Source organism: Syngnathus floridae, chromosome 1 (assembly GCF_059516105.1).
Source record: "Syngnathus floridae isolate MCC-2025c chromosome 1, RoL_Sflo_1.0, whole genome shotgun sequence".
Lineage (NCBI taxonomy): Eukaryota > Metazoa > Chordata > Actinopteri > Syngnathiformes > Syngnathidae > Syngnathus > Syngnathus floridae.
The window spans coordinates 21,223,482-21,240,029 of record NC_142413.1 but is presented as its reverse complement, the minus strand read 5'-3'; the positions used below and the strand labels follow the sequence as shown (position 1 = coordinate 21,240,029).

The 16,548-nt window shown below is 41.7% G+C and overlaps 2 protein-coding genes and 1 long non-coding RNA gene across 7 annotated transcripts in view; 1 reads left to right on the top strand and 2 right to left on the bottom strand.

The window, feature by feature from the left end:
* The window catches only part of LOC148404562 (uncharacterized), a 7,524-nt gene extending 5,276 nt beyond the window's left edge, over positions 1–2,248 (bottom strand). Inside the window, exon 1 of one of the 2 annotated variants that reach the window (XR_015860804.1) lies at positions 1,812–2,248. This is a non-coding gene — a long non-coding RNA (uncharacterized LOC148404562). The remainder of the gene's footprint in view (positions 1–1,811) is intronic. The other variant, XR_015860805.1, reaches the window with a different exon arrangement.
* Positions 2,249–3,578: 1,330 nt separating this feature from the next.
* Positions 3,579–8,562, bottom strand: znf518b (zinc finger protein 518B). Its single transcript, XM_088385684.1, has 2 exons — positions 8,248–8,562; positions 3,579–7,857 (listed from the first exon to the last, which is right to left on the bottom strand). The coding sequence occupies exon 2, from the start codon at positions 7,745–7,747 to the stop codon at positions 5,438–5,440; it is 2,310 nt and encodes a 769-aa protein (XP_088241810.1). The 5' UTR covers positions 7,748–7,857; positions 8,248–8,562; the 3' UTR covers positions 3,579–5,437.
* Positions 8,563–8,762: 200 nt separating this feature from the next.
* Positions 8,763–16,299, top strand: gsr (glutathione reductase). 4 transcript variants are annotated; one of them, XM_088385720.1, is made up of 13 exons: positions 8,763–8,940; positions 9,277–9,421; positions 10,864–10,890; positions 10,994–11,082; positions 11,711–11,780; positions 11,886–12,033; positions 12,179–12,233; positions 12,324–12,423; positions 13,047–13,283; positions 14,185–14,296; positions 14,392–14,523; positions 15,354–15,487; positions 15,742–16,299. In XM_088385720.1, exons 1-13 carry the CDS (start codon positions 8,885–8,887, stop codon positions 15,889–15,891), a joined length of 1,455 nt encoding a protein of 484 aa, XP_088241846.1. In that variant the 5' UTR covers positions 8,763–8,884; the 3' UTR covers positions 15,892–16,299. The 4 variants fall into 4 exon arrangements, with proteins under 4 accessions (XP_088241846.1, XP_088241838.1, XP_088241828.1 ...); XM_088385712.1 differs by having other exon boundaries at positions 9,244–9,421; XM_088385702.1 differs by lacking the exon at positions 8,763–8,940 and having other exon boundaries at positions 9,031–9,421.
* Positions 16,300–16,548: the final 249 nt, after the last annotated feature.

The window sequence follows — 16,548 nt, the reverse complement described above, 5'->3', positions numbered from 1 at the left end:
TCATTGTGAGCTTGCCTGGCTGCAATTCTTTCAGGTAATCATTTTTGCTGTTAGATGGCGGGAGAACAACACATAAACGCAACGAGCACACATATGCAAGAGCTGCTGTGGGTCACAGTTCTCACCCAGAAACTCACACACAGATTCGCTGGCCTCACACGTCACTCACTCTAGACCCTCCCACCTCATTAAGGGACATGACAATATACATGTAAGTAGGGCTGCTGTTCTATTCATATCACTTGTTTGCTCCATAAGGTTTTGCATTAGAAAAAGCTGTGTTGAATATAATTAGTTTGAAGGAGAGTAAAAACAAGAGCTTGTCTACACACTGTGCTGCGAGAAAGAAAGCAGTGTGGATGTGAGAGAAGCGTCATGCTGAGTGAACATGATGCTCCGGCGGGTCTCCGGGGCCATCTGTTGGCCGTGTCACGCCGCAGGAGATTACAATTATCCAGGAGAGAAGAAAGCATGGATTGTGAACAGACTCCCCCTCAGATCTCCTTTTTATTCTCTTGCACTAGATGTGGCTTGAGAGAAAGTGTGGCCTTGGGGGAGGTCGTCTACAATTTCATTTCAAATGTTGTTTTTAAATGTGCTCACTCTCTTGGCTGCTAATCATTACAATCTGTTTGCAGAGAGCTGCTGGGATTGACAGAGCAATTCAGAACATTGACCCAAAGTCATGATTGGTTAAAGAGCAAAAGTATATATAGTTTCATTACTGTTGTGGCTAGAGTTGATCTAAGGCAGGGGTGTCAAACTCATTTTTGTCGCGAGCCGCATTGTAGCCATTCTGACAGTCAACGTCTTCTATACACATACAGTATAGGCTACACAACAAACCGTTCACTAACTAGTTTAGAAATCAGAGACTAGTAAAAACTGTTAGTTTAAAAAGATGAAAGGTGATAAAAATGCTAGCAATATCTGTATTTTTAAAAAGTAAAGACAATTTGTAATTTTAGTAATGACATAAAGTTGATGCTAAATTTGTCTTTGTGGGCCACATGATATGATGTATCTGGTCTGGAGTTTGACACCTATGCTCTAAGGCAGTGTTTCCCAACCTTATTTCATTCACGGCACACACCTTTTCATTGGAAAAAATCTCGTGGCACACCGCCAACAAAAATCTGTTAAGCTCCTATATTAAAATCTGTCATATTACAACGAAAGACGTAAAGTCCTATTCCTATATATATATATATATATATATATATATATATATATATATATATATATATATATATATATATATATATATATATATTGAGAGTCGAATAATTTAATAGAAATAAATACTAAATGTTCTTTAAATTGTATTCCTTTTTTTAAATAAAAGTGACAGTTTTTTAAAAAGGTTTTAGACGGTGTAAGAAATAAACTATTTAAAGTGATTGTGATTAAAATAAAAGAATCAACGTGATTTTGTTTACTGTTTTAGACTAGGTCTATAAATATTGCAACAATAAGAACAAAGTCACTTTTAAAGACGCTCTGCTGTTCTGACAGCAGCTGAGTGGCTATCACAGTCGAGGTGTCTCGACTTGACTGTTTATTTTATGTATGTGAAAAATAACTAATCCAGGTTCTCCGGTTGAACTGCTCTGATTTCCATTGGACACCAAACGCACCACAACCGTCATAGTGTCTGTCACTGTTAGCAAAAGCACACAGCAACATACACATAAACTGAGTATGTGCCGATGCAATACAATCAGATCGACACAATATGAAATCTCAAGATTCTCCGACTCTCCACGCATGCACGATTAGCAAGTGGCTGACCAGAACTTGCCCGAACTGACCAGTGGTTTGGCGATCCTCTTTACAATGCGCTCCGTAATTAACGTCTCTCACGGCACACCAGTGTGTGCTGAGTACAGTGTCAGCATTTTTTCTCTTCAAAAACTTCTCCATCACTGTCACTATCGACTCGTCTCGCTATCCACAATGACAACGTCGCTGTCAATGCTACCTGCATGGGCATCCCATATACCTGCCGCTGCATCCATGCGTCACCAATTTTCTCGTCTGCAAGCACAAGGCAAATCGCTACCTGCTGCTGCCACCTTCTGATATGAAAGATATGATTACTCTGCCGGGCCCTACACCGCACAGGCGCACAAATTGAAGAATTTCCCACGGCACCCCTGACAATATTTTGCGGCCAGTGTGCCGCGGCACCCCGGTTGAAAAACACTGCTAAGGATTTGTTTTTCAAGCGCTGATTAGCTACCACTGTGGTTCGGGAAATTATCAGATTTGACTTAATTGGGAAAAAAATATTTGTTACTAATAATAAATTTGCTCATCTATTTATAGTATGCCAACGGTTTATAATGACCCATCCATAAATCCTACTAATTCCATTGTTGGTCAGATTTGTGTAATTAAGAAATGTAACTTTTGTGGGAATTAAATAAGATAGTTGTTAGACAGTTGACATTATAAAAACTTGAGTGCCTACGTTTGTATAATTGGTTATTCCGTATATTTACTATAAACGTTTTCCCCATTCTACCTTATATGCAAGAACCACACGTAAGACAGTTTGCCCATTTTACGCTTGCAAGCGGAAAAAGGCATCATCACCCTGTATGATACACACGTGCTCGAAAGCAGTCTAACTTTCGCCTCTTGCAACGAACGGACTATTTATTGCGAGAAAGCAGGGTGGGAGTGAGCAGGAACAGGTTTGGGGGGGTCACCTCTGCAAACTGGTTGATGAGTGCAGAGGGTCTTAGCTCTTTGTTTTACAAAGTTGTGGAAACAGATACTAAGATACTAACTAAGCAAGAATGTTTCCACATCATTTGGAACATTTCAGCAACTGCAGGGAATGTGGAAAGTTTCAAGTCAGGGTAAGGTGGAAGGTTTTAATGTGGTTAATGATTCTAGTCAACATTTCAACATAATCATGCCATTGCAATTCTGAAGCATCATTTTATTAACACAGCACTTGATATATATTTTTAATTTGTTCAAATTTGGCGGGATTGTTGTTGAAAACACTCTTCTCTGAAGTGCGCCAAATTTAGAAGACAAAATTATTTCTACTTTTTACAGGGACTCAAAGATAAAGACAGGCCACTGTAACTCTTAAAAATACTATTCTACATGGTACTTAACAATGTGGGCAATATACTATAGCTTCGGCACCATCTGCTGGTGAAAAGTCATCACAGCGTCCCTTAAAAATTGCAAGTAGTGCAACAGTGTTCTAGCTTTATCTTAAATGATACATACAACAGTGTTCGAGCTATATCTTAAATGATTACTCCTCAGACGTTGGACTATATTGCAGATTATACTGTACTCCATATTGCTAATAATTGCATCATCTGTCGAAGTCATTCTCAATTTCAAGTCCAATATTTTCACTAGATGTTTTCCAGCATTACTTTGAATGAAATGGCTTTACTACAGGATACTGAATTTCGAGGGATGAAAAGACAAAAAATGATCTGAAGTTACATGCCGTCTGTGTGTGTTGCATCAGTCGTGGTGTTGAAGTGAGAAGTTTATGATTGTTTTTGTTTTTCATTGGAAAAACTCCACAATTCAAACTCTGCTCGTGTTCATCATGATCACAATTTTAATAGAAAAGAGACCGTAACAATATAAAAACATATATGGAACACTGAGCAACAAAAAAAGGCAAAGTTCTGCAAACACTTAAAAAGGCTGTTTTGTTTTGTTTTAAGTCATAGCAGGTTTGTAACACTTGCTGCTTGGATAGCATAATTTGAAGTTGAGTTTTTTTGTGACACTCACTGGACATTTTATTAGGCACACCTGAGAAATCCAACCACAATAACCATTATTTAGTTACACCTCTCTGACATTGTCATTCAAAGTGCAGATTGTTCTGTTCTGTCTTGTATTGGAAGGTGTACTTAACACTTTGGCCAGAAAGTGCTCTCTAAAAGAGAGAGGGGAAAAAGAGAGTGAAAATGCATACATGCCGTAAACACATATGTAAATCGACCAAAAGATGAAATGATTTTCAAGCATGGATGCTTAGTCAGTATAATCAAGGTATTGGTACATTAAATATACAATCAACAATACACAGCCAGGAATGCTGCACAGAACAGCATTTGTAATATTTCTCTCCCGCCTGTACATCAGCATCATTGTGGGTTAAGAAATGTCACTTGAAATGTTGCTTTTGTCCTAAAAACAATGATGACACATCAGTGGTATTTTTTTTTTTTTTTTGTATTTACAATAAAATTGACAAATAATGTCATTTGTGAAGATAATTAAAACAGATGATCAGAGGCTACGATTGGCTGGCAACCAGGTGAGGGTGTCCCCCGTTTACTGCCTGCTAAGTCCAGGAGGAAAATCATCTCCTAAACATACTAAGATGGAACAACAACAAAAAGTATATTCCCTTACGAATGCTATGGAAAACAACTTTTAAATATTTCCCTCCAAGTAAGCCATTAAAAATTTCCAGTGGGCAATTGGCCTACTGAATTGTATGTGCTTGCAGCATATTGTTGTTCATGAAGGCTCAAAACACACTAGATGTGCTGTATGACAGTTTTTCTTGATGTAAATGGTGGGTAATGTTTACCTTAAATGTGCAAACATGATGAGAAGGGCCAGATGTGTTTGAAAAGTAACAACTCTGGCAGGATCATTGTTTAGAATCGTTTGCACATGACATGCTGCTGCACAGCCTCTCAAATAGGGTCTGCATTTTCAAAGGGCAGGAATTGAATTTTGCAGATATGCACTTGAGCAATGTTCTGAATCGACCCAAACACAACTCAGTAGCAAAAACTTCAATAGAACAGCATGTAAAAAAACATTACTTTGTGATAAACTTAGCACATGGATAGCCGTCATCATGTGTTACTTTGCCAAATCTGTTCACTCTAAACAAATGGTTTATTTAATTTATAACTGCTGCTACAGAAGACTCGGAATAATCTCTACTTGTACTGCTCATTGCTACTTTCCCCATCAGTTACATGCGCCGTTGTTGCGGAAACATTTCGGCAGAAATTGGCAAACAAACAAAAATAATTTGTTTTGCGGACCATACATTGTCATATAAAATATCTTAAAATTGTCACACTTTCCACATATGTACAGTTTAAAAGGAAACAGCTGAGATAAAAGCTTTCTTATTTTTGTAATACAACAATGAGACCAAGTTCACGAACCGTTTCAGACATGTGACCTACAACCTGCAGAGCCCCACTGGAAACATATGTGGAAGCTATTTGGGGAAAAGTAATAACAAAATTTAGTGCCAAAAGTGTGCACACCCAGTTGTTCTCATAGACTTTTCCTGACATTTTAATCATCACAGTACAAGTCACGGCAGGCGGAGAACTCCCACAGGATCACGAGTGGAGAAAACTTGGCATGATAGTGACAAGAGTACGTCGCTCCGAAATTGAAGAGAAGCACCTCACTGGGAGAACCTGACAGTGCAGCCAGTGACCTCATATTTCTGCCCCATCACTTTGCCCAGCCTCATCTTTAATATCTGGCACTTAGGGGCCTTTTCCGGGATTCCAGTGTTTGCCACAGCGTTGACCGTTTCTTGTATTGGGACCCGGGGCTTCGGGTGATTGAGCACGACCACGGGCTGGTTCGGTCCCGGCAATGTCACCGGCTGTTCCGCCTTGAGTGGCATCAAGTGGCCGGTGTCGCGCGCGAGGCTCGGAGCGCCCTCTTGAAGAGCCAAGGGTTCCGATTCGTTGCCGCTGTTCATCCACACGCCACGTTCGTCCACTCTTGTCAACGAGACGGTCAAGAATTTGGAGAGGTCATACTGCCAATTAACAGTGGCAAAAGCGTCCGCATTCGATGAGTTGTCAGGAACAAGCTCTTCATTTTCGGATTTCAAGTTGGGATTGCAGCCAGGATTGTCCGTCTGTGTCGAGTTGGTTTTCTCCACCTTGACATCAATGTTGCTATCATTCAGCACAGGGGCGGATGGCTGTTGTTGGGCAACTTCGACTTTGACAGAGCCACACGTCCGGTTCGTCTCTAACCGAGCTTCACAATTCACATCTGGGCTCAACTTCTCGGCGGAGTTGCTTTTGTCCATCACGATGCCCCGCAGTGCCATGACCAGTGGCTTCATGGCGCCCTCGTCGTCTCCTTCGCTCAGGGAAAACACGGAGGAGATGATCGGGAAGCCCTCGGGCTTAGGCGTATCTCTTTCAGACGCACACTTGCTCGGGCAGACACCTTGAGGCCAAGCTGCATTGTCTAACTCGGAGCGGCATGGCACTACAGGTTCTTTGACCGACGGGGTCACATGGGTTGTCCTCTGCACTGTGACGGAACCGGGAAATGGCGAATGAGAAGCGCTCTCCTGGCAAAGAGTGACCTCTGCACGCAACACTTGGACATCTGCATCTGAAGGAACATTGGAGGAGATGGACTTGTGACTTGGCTGGTTGACACTCGCTGGAGTGTTCATAACCTTCGGAGTTTCCTTGACTTTGGAGCCAGCGTTATCATTGAGGCAAACAACGCCGGTCGATGTGTCTCGGAACAAAACTGCATTTATCGGGGGAATACTCTTGCACTTATCTGGAATACTTTTGAGCCTTTCATCAGTTCTTTGTTGCGATGCACATGATCCCGTTAATACTGGCTGTAAGACATGCGTCAGAATTCTGGTCTCACAGTTCAAGAGAGCATTGGTCGCTTTGGCTTGATTATGAACAGGTGCATGTGGCTTGGATACAATTTCATTGCGCTCTCTCACAGTATAGACAGTTTTGGAAACCTTGGTCGGACTGTCTAAGTTAATAACTTCCTGTGGCGTCCTTTTCAGTGTGACTTTTGCTTGGCTTGCTTGACCTGAGACAAGGCTTTTAGACATGTTGAATGATTTACTAGCGGTGCGTAGCTGACCCGCTGTGTTTGTTTCCAACTGCTTCCTGTTCTCATTGCACATTCCCATATTTGTCAACTTCACTGCGCTTGGGTGATTTAATTTGGACGTTAAAGTCTTGCCCACCATGACATTCTGTTGAACTGTTGTTCTCGTATCTTTCACTTCTAAATCGTTTTCTTGTTTTGACACCAGTCTCAGCTTTAGCTCCTTTGACCCATTGACTGTTTTTACTTCCACAAGTTCAACCATGCACCCAACAGGGATACTGACTTCCTCTGGCAGTGACACTGTTAATGCCCTGTTGGAATGAATGAAACTATCTGGAACGCCATTTGAACAAATGGGAAGCATTGTGTTCATTGTTCTTGATTTTTGCCCGTCTTTAACGAGACTGCCAGTGGGCGTGCTATGGGATGGCACATTCACTTGAACTGGTGGCCGTGTTGAGTGCTCAGCACTCTGCACAAATAGTAAAGCATTGGAGACCTGGGGATCCTTGCTATCGCCAACCTTTTTGGGTGCCGGACTGATGTTTTTATTATGCACACATGCAATGTGTTGTAAAAGGCTAACCTTCCGCAGGTATTGCTGTCCACAGTGCGGACATGTGAAGGTTGATTTGCTGTGCTCCTCCAGGTGTGCGTAGAGTTCGGCCTTGCTTAATACGGCCTTGTGGCAGTAAAAACAAAACAGTTTGGACCCCATGTGGTCAAGCATATGCCTCTTGAAGAGGTCCATGTCCGACGTAGCAAATCCACACTTGCTGCAATGCATCGTGTCGAGAAATCTGGGCGTACGAACCAAGTAGCCATGTGGTTGTCCAGTCTTTGTGGAGGGGAAGCTCTGGCAAGTGACAGGCTTCATGATGAATGATCACCTGGCTGTGGCGGCAGTAGCAGCAGCTCCACCCGCTTCCACAGCTTCACACCAGCATCCACATGTGTCTCCAACCTTCTTTCTGGTGCCACTGTTAACTATGTAGAGAAGAGTATTTCCCCCAAAAGATCACAATTATGTTAAAGATTGTATGATTGTATGTTAATGAAGGTTTTCAACCACAGACCACTCCCCCGAAAACCCTTCCCCCCCTATATTGGCCATTTGAAATTTATAGCTTCCACAGAGACAATAAACATCTGAAAACACGCGCCAACACGAGTAAACAGTTATGCGCAAGTATCTGCATTGAGCTTTTGAATTTTGTCCGGAGCGAGTGGGAGTCATTTATTTTGAAAATGATTACAAAGTAAAGGCCCAAAATAGCAAGCAGGGTTGCGATGGCAAAGGGTGCTGGAGAAAATACTACCTCGTCGTCTAACGGTTCATTGACGAGTTACGTTGTATGCTACATGCTGATGACATACCTTTGTGCAGAATATTGGAGTGCGTCAGCAGGAATTATTGAGATACATTTTTTCGCTGGATGCTTCCCGAAAAAAAAAATCTTATCTGAGCTACTCGATTCGCATATTCGCTTCTCCTGAACTAGCATGCTAAGGCAATTCCGGAAACGTTCGATTACTTTCATAATAAGATTCTAGCTTTATTCATTTGTAAATAACATGTGCTTGAACGCGTTTTTGTATGTGTTTTGCCATTACAAAAAGTATGTGTTATACCATTGCCGACAATTTAGATCAATAGGTGAGCAAAATATTTGGTGTTATGTGATAAGAGGGTGTTTTTAGGGGCGTCTTACTTTGAAAATTAATACCGGATACTTCCCTTCCTTTAGGTGCATGACGAGACAGCGGTGCGGCTAACGACCGCCGGTGTTTTGGAAAATATACGTAAATCTTGCGTACAATGGTCGCGGGTGGCATCGGATTTACGCTGGCTATAACACCGACATTTCAAAAGGTGGCCTCGACGACTGATTGGTTGCAACCTTGTCCGACCGGAAAATCAAACTTTACTTAAACTCAGCAGCAAACGTGTATCATTCAAAAACAGGAGAACACATTATTTAGAGTTATTAAATGGCGCTGAAATGATGAAAATATGCTGTTTCTAAAGACAAGTAGTTTTCTTCAAAGCGTGTCCATTCCACTCCACAGGTATGTTATTCTAGTCTAATACATAAAACTCCATTTGAGGGTTCAAATCTCGTCGCTCTTGTTTTCTGTTGTTGTTGCAAAGTGAGCCTCACCGTGACCATTGTGGGGACTTTTTTCTAGGATGTACACACTATTGTTGCAATTCATAATGACACAGCAGCAGTCAGCCAGCCAGCCGCTGGTTTTCGCTTGACCCTCCCACTCCCTCGTTTGGCCCACGCCCAGCTTCCCGATTATGGCGATAATAACCTGCCTAACTGGCACTCGAACCCCCTTCCTTTTCTTCTTCTCGTCCGTCACCAGGCATTTCTCGACTCACCTTGTTCCCCGTCGCAGAATGGCAGCATCAACAAGCGAGGTGACCCGCTTCGACTTCCTGGTGGTCGGCGGAGGTTCCGGAGGACTGGCGGGGGCCCGGAGGGCGGCGGAGCTGGGCGCAAATGCAGCCGTGATCGAGAGTCATAAACTCGGAGGTACCTGCGTGAGTAACAACTGCTATGGTAACACCCGGCACCCCATGCGTGACAGTCAAAGCGTGGACGAGAAGCTTCCCCGGAAGACCGTTAAATATGTATTGGAAAATACACAGTTATTACGGACACACACGGTTGAACTCTGGTTAATTTATCAAATTTTCCAAATTTAGGGTCAGAGGCCACAAAATCAAACACAATTTCATCACTCTATTAATCCTATAAAGAAAGTTAGATGTTACTTTGTCTGCGTGTCCCCTTTTATAAAATGCAGTTACATACATACTGGAGAAAAGTGTCTTCAATTTCACAATTATATCCGTTTAGAAATGTTAGGTTCTGTATGTGTACGTAATATTGTGGCAATATTGTGACAAGGGAAGTTGTGTAGCGGAAATGTTGCCCTTGTGTGACTACCATGTTTTCCACATACTGCATGGTGGAGTAGTGATGAGCGCATTTGCATCACAGTCAAGAGTTGTGATACTCGTATTTCCCCCTACAATCCAAAAGCCTACATGTTATGTTCATTGAAAATTTCCCGGAAGAATGAATATGTCTATGTTTGGCTGGTGACCTAAAACGTGAAATAAACATAATAAACGGCTGTAGTAAGTTCTGTTAATTTAGGAAACCTGTGATGTAGAAATCATGTTGGGTGATCTAATACATTTGTTTTAGGCATTGTATATTACAGAGGTACCTTTACTTACAAACTTAATTCGTTTCGCGATCAGGTTTGTAAGTAGTGAAGTTTGTAAGTAGAAGCAACGTTTCCCATAGTAGTCAATGTAAAAGCAAGTAATGCGTGCCGGACTATGCCAAAAGTTGCTCTGTGTAAAACACACAGAAAATGACAGTTTTATTTTATTTTTTGCAAACCTTTATAACAAAAAATAAATGTCACTATTCTTGACCTCTCAACTTTGTTTGGGGAGGGAGGAACCTGTTACTAATTTTCTACACTTGCTAAAATTCCCCCCGGGAAGACAGAAAAGGCTTGGCTAATAAAATATTGTATGCATCCACGTACTCCCCGCTATGTGCTCACGTACTCATCATTTCTTATTGGTACAATTAATGTGTTTTCTGCCTCTGTGAGTGGCCATTGAACGAGCTTGCCATGCTCCTTTATGATTCAGAGTTTCATATCGATAGTCTTTGGATAGACATACTCGACTACACCACTTGTTATATATACTGCTAATGCGCCGAGACAAACAGGGAATGGCCAAGCAAAGGGGTGGGTGGAGGTCTGGGGCGCCGGTTCGGAAGTTGATGCAAAAGAAATTGCGAGGCTTTGGGTTCGCATGTCAAAATGTTCGGTAGTAGAGGTGTTCGTAAGTAGAGGTACCACTGTATTATAATTATTTTTAAATATGTTTTGTATTAATTGCACTATTGTCATTTGTCAAATTGACCAAAGAATATGTGCCCTATATTTTTACAGGTCAATGTTGGCTGTGTCCCAAAGAAAGTAAGCCTTTTTGCTCTCCATGCTGCATCACTATCATCTCTGCTCAAAACCGTAAAGTCAAACTCGACCTAAAATGTATGGGCTCCTCCCCCCTTCTTCCAAGGTCATGTGGAATGCGGCAGTCCATGCAGAGTTTCTTCACGACCACGCTGATTACGGTTTCGACGTAGAAAAAGTTCATTTCAGTTGGGAGTAAGTGATTTCTCTGTCACCATTTTGTTGGGAAACTCGTTACGGCGATGAATGGAGGAAAAGCAAAATCATAGCATCTTGCATGTTGGCTCTTGTTGGCTCGCTTATCAGTCAAGGTCGTACCAATGAAAGGCAGAGTTCAGGGAAGCGTGTTCAAAACAAAAAAAGTGAACAGGAAACCCAGAAAGCAAGTTGGCAAACTTAAATGATATGATCGTTTGAACGGTATTTTAGCAAGTTCAGGCTTATCAACCCAAATCATACACAGCAGGTTTTTCCGGAATTTGTCACGATATTTGTGCCTATAGTTTTTAAAATCATTTTGCCAACAGAGGCTAATATTGCCCAGCATGGCGTCTACCTTGAAATGAATGGAGATTGATTATTTATTTTGTTTTATTTGTATCCCACAAACGCAGTATTAAAGCAAATAACTTTCTTGCATTTTGTGACTTTCAAAGCATGTTTTCCAAAAATGCTGGTCGAATTCTGACATACAAACTCGGAAGCATTTGTGGTTCCACTGTATAGAAATAATAATCCGAGTATTGTTTTCAAGTTTGAGACAAAAAAAAAACCTAAATAGGATTTGAAACAATTGCTATACTGTCATCTTGTGTGTTGCCAGAACGCTCAAAACAAAAAGGGATGCGTATATCAGTCGCCTGAATCAAATTTATCGCAACAATCTTGATAAGGTAAGGACAAATTGTTTTACTTGGTGTGTAAAGTGTTTCCCATCATCCAGAGATGAATCTAACAAGTGGTGGTCACAATTTCTGTGGACATTTCATCCTGGGTAGGCTAAAATCCAAACCATTGAAGGTCATGCCAGGTTCACGAGTGATCCAGAGCCAACGTTGGAGGTCAACGGCAGGAAGTACACGGCGCCTCACATCCTCATCGCCACTGGTGGGCAGCCTTCGGTGCTGTCTGATGCTGAAATTCCAGGTAGGACCTTCTCAAATACTTACAGGACATTAAATGGTAATCAGCTTGGTGTTAAGTGCACGAGTGGCCGGTGTTACTCTGCTCATTATATCACGACTAGTGCAATTAAGCTCAATTGTTGAGATGATTTGTTTGATAAATGCAGGTGCAAGTCTGGGAATCACCAGCGATGGCTTTTTTGAACTTGAGACCCTTCCAAAGTAAGCATTTCATTCTGTGCTTATACTGATGTCGCATTCAAAGAAATGAACCGTGCATGGAAATAATAAGCAATTTTATTCTCTTGACAGGCGTAGTGTTGTTGTGGGGGCCGGTTACATTGCTGTGGAAATGGCAGGCATCCTGACGAACCTAGGCTCTAAAACCTCCCTTATCATACGGCAGGGTGAGGTAAGAACATAAGTAAAGAAATATAAGTAGATACTCACATCACACCTATAGAGCCCTCCAGTCAAATGACAACACACAAGAATATTACAAGATCTGTTCTGACGCGAGTGCGAAATTATGATTCCTTGTTTGCTTTTCCATGCCAACTCAAATCCCCATTCAAACCACCATTTGTGTACAGCTTTCATGATATTTTTAGAATATACTGTAGAACATTGGTTGTCAAGTGCCACCTCGGAGTAGAATTGGCTCTCCAAGCACCACTCTAATGACCATCATTAAAGTACAGGGGCCAAGTAGCTATCAAAAACAAGTGACCGTTCTATTCATAAAGCTGTACTATAAAAAGAAAATAAAGACATAGTAACTTTCCAAGAATAAAGTCCAACTATTAAATGGAAAAACTTCAAATTATGCATAGTCATAGTATTATGAGGGGAAACAAATAACAATATGACAAAGTTGTAATTTTCTTTGGGGCTGAAATGAATTTCGTAATGGTGTTTCCATTCCATTTCATTGGGGAAAGATGAGTTGGGATGAAAGTGTTTTGATTTACAAGTCACGGGATACATTAAACTCATAAGGCGCCACAAATGCTCTAATATTTGCTCGTTTTGTAGGTTTTGAGGACCTTTGACAGCTTCATAAGTACAAACTGCACCAAAGAGCTGCAGAACGCTGGCGTGGATTTGCGGAAAAACTCCCAGGTGACATCGGTGCGCAAAACCGACGCGGGGCTGGAGGTGACGCTTGTCACCAAAGACACAGAGAAAAGCAGTACAATTTCAGAAGTGGACTGCGTTCTGTGGGCAGTTGGCAGGAAGCCCAACATCTCTGGACTAAATATTGGCGAGATGGTATGTGCTCTTAAAACAACAGTCCCCTTCATACCAATTGCACTCTATTTCAAGATGTTTTTGACTGTCATCCAAATGATGGATGGATGGATGGATGGATGGATGGATGGATGGATGGATGGATGGATGGATGGATGGATGGATGGATGGATGGATGGATGGATGGATGGATGGATGGATGGATGGATGGATGGATGGATGGATGGATGGATGGATGGATGGATCAAAAAATGTTCTCAGCCATTTTTTACCTCCCAAAATATTGGTCTTATTTCATGAGGACATGGAATGTGACATAATGGCCATGACAGCAAAGATGTCATTGCATGGCTGAAATATCACAGCACTCAGTAACCAATCAGATAGCTCTGATATTGTCCCCTATAATACTTAGTACCTCTTGGAGGTATATTTGTGTCATACCTTGAGAGTGATAATATGGCTTTCCGTGATCCAGCAAATCAGTGTTGTAGTGCTCAATTTTATGACTTTGCTGTTTGAGTTTCTCCGCTTTCACACTTATTTTTGTCGTGTATTTTCATTTGGTGCATGTTGTTTACACAGTGCACTAGCTCAACAGGAAAATCTGGTGTATTGACGCATTATAAGGGTGGCTGAATGCTTGTTTAGTCAGTACACATTTCTATTTGTGGTTCATTAACAAAGGTTGTGAGCTGCTAGATTGGCCATTAACCCAGAACAGTGTGTAGTTAAAATAGGTGACCAAAACAGCAGCAAACTGCAATAATAACCATAATTTTAAATAAATACCTTCTGGATATTTTGCCAGGACTGATTGACTATTCATTTAGATGTCATTATATTTGCACAGGTGTCTCTTGGGAGTGTCAGTTGAATGCAGAGGACTTTATAACCATTCGGTATGCATTTTTGTTATCAGGGTGTAGACACAGATGAACAGGGCCACATCGTGGTGGACGAGTACCAAAACACCAGTCGACCGGGAATCTACGCTGTCGGAGATGTCTGCGGCAGAGCTCTTCTCACACCTGGTAAGATGTGACGTGTATCTATGTAAAAACATTATTAAAGAACTTTTTTCTTTATTTTATTGTGTGGTCAACTGTACAATTTTATTTCTTTCCAGTTGCCATTGCCGCTGGAAGGAAGCTGGCACACAGACTGTTTGAGGGCAAGAAGGATTCTAAGTTGGACTACTCCAACATTCCCACGGTGGTTTTCAGCCACCCACCCATCGGCACTGTGGGCCTCACAGAAGGTGAGTCGGGACGACCTTCCAGAGTTCCGCATCCACTGGTAACTGACTCTGTCAGGTCTAAATACCATCACACATTATTTTACACACTATAACAAAGAGGAGAAGACAACCAGTATTCGTTTTACTCGCGAGGAGAATTACGTAGAAGGCCCAGTTACAGTCATCCACCAATTCTGAACTCCTCTTCCGCTACCTCCTGTTTTTATTTTGGGTTGCCCTGTTTACAAAAGGCGTTGCTACACTAAAGGGAGGGGAGATTCTGGCTGTAGCAACGCTGATTAACTAAGGAATGTTATGTGGTGCCAGGCCTTGGCCGATTCGTGACTCCAGTAGTTTGGTCTATCGTGCTCCTCCTCAGCCGGTTGGCTGCTGGTTGGCTTGATGAGATATCTCGAAGCGTGTTGAGTGCCATTTTCCTGTGGAACAATGCAATTAGACTTTCTAGCTAAGTTTCACACAATACTAATATTGAGTAAATATGGGATAACTTATATGTAATTACTTCAACAGATATGTGTTTTCTGTAATACTTAAAGACAAACAGTCTCAATCAACAACAATCCATAGATGAAAACTACAAGGTTTATTAAAAGAGAAATAATTTCTTTCGAACTAAAACGAAGAACAAAGGTGTTCTGTTCATAACTAGTGAGGGCCTCTCACAGGCACATACAAAAAGATAAGAAGGGAAGGGAGTCTAAGAACTCCCCGGAGCTAGACAGAGGTCTTTGTCTAAGCAAAGATATGAGGACTCCGGTCAGGCCGACCAGTGCTTCTCCATACAATTATTCTAACAAACTCAACTGTCCCTCCCTCCCTCCCACCCACAGAAGAGGCCATAATAAGCAGTGGCAAGGAGAACGTGAAGATCTACAAGACCTCCTTTACGCCACTCTATCATGCCATCACCAGCCGCAAGAGTCCATGCATCATGAAGATGGTGTGTGTGGGCAAGGAGGAGAAGGTAGGAGTCACCTGCTACAGAAAGACTCAAATGTGAACTAGAGAAGGCGGCAAAGCACTACTATTCTATTAGGCAGAATTCTTGCATAAAATCAACCCCCTCCCTCATGTCAACATAGATTCAACATAGATTGACCACAACATGGCACCAAATTAATACTTTTATATTGATCAATGCTTTGTTTGTCCTGAGTCGATTGCATGATTTTTTAAATACAATTGTAAGGTTAAGCATGCTAATGTTTTCTCCCATAGGTGATAGGTCTGCACATGCAGGGTATGGGCTGTGATGAGATGCTGCAGGGCTTCGCTGTGGCCATCAAGCTTGGTGCCACCAAAGCAGACTTTGATAAGACTGTGGCCATTCACCCTACTTCCGCTGAGGAGCTTGTCACCATGCGCTAACAGTACACAGCTGGGGCAGGGGGCTCAAGTACATTTTCATCCCACAATAAAATACAGTTGATGAAACAACACTCATTTCTACTCATTTAAGTGATCCTTGTTGTGCACAGCCTTTCAATTTTTCTGCCATTTATCAATCTGCATCATTCCTGACTTATAATTTTCTCAATTTGTACTGTGGGTCTTCATGACTGAGTGGCAATTAGAATGCCACTAATTGCATTCTACGTTCACTAATGTATGGCGTGATTGCATGGAAAGTCTAAAGACTTATTATCATTGTGTTATGTTTGATCTCAAGTGAATTATTTGTCAGTACACTTTTCCCCCCGCTAAGGAGCCTAACTAGTATCAGTTATAAGTGACGTCTACTGTATTGTTATAACGAATAAATACACATATATTCTCTTTTCGTGGTTTGGGGACTCTCTTGCTTTTATTGTATGTTTGTTTTTATTGTAGCAACCGTATTCAAGTCCACTCCCTGATCCATTGTGTTTGTTTACATAGGGTAAAGAAACCAGAAGTACTGGTCATACCTAAACCAGGGGTGGGGAATCTACAGCCTCCAGTTGAACCATAATCTATTTTTTTTCCAAGTTTCAAAACATGTTAATTGTAGATCTCTCACTCCTATGAGAAAAAGCAAATACATTA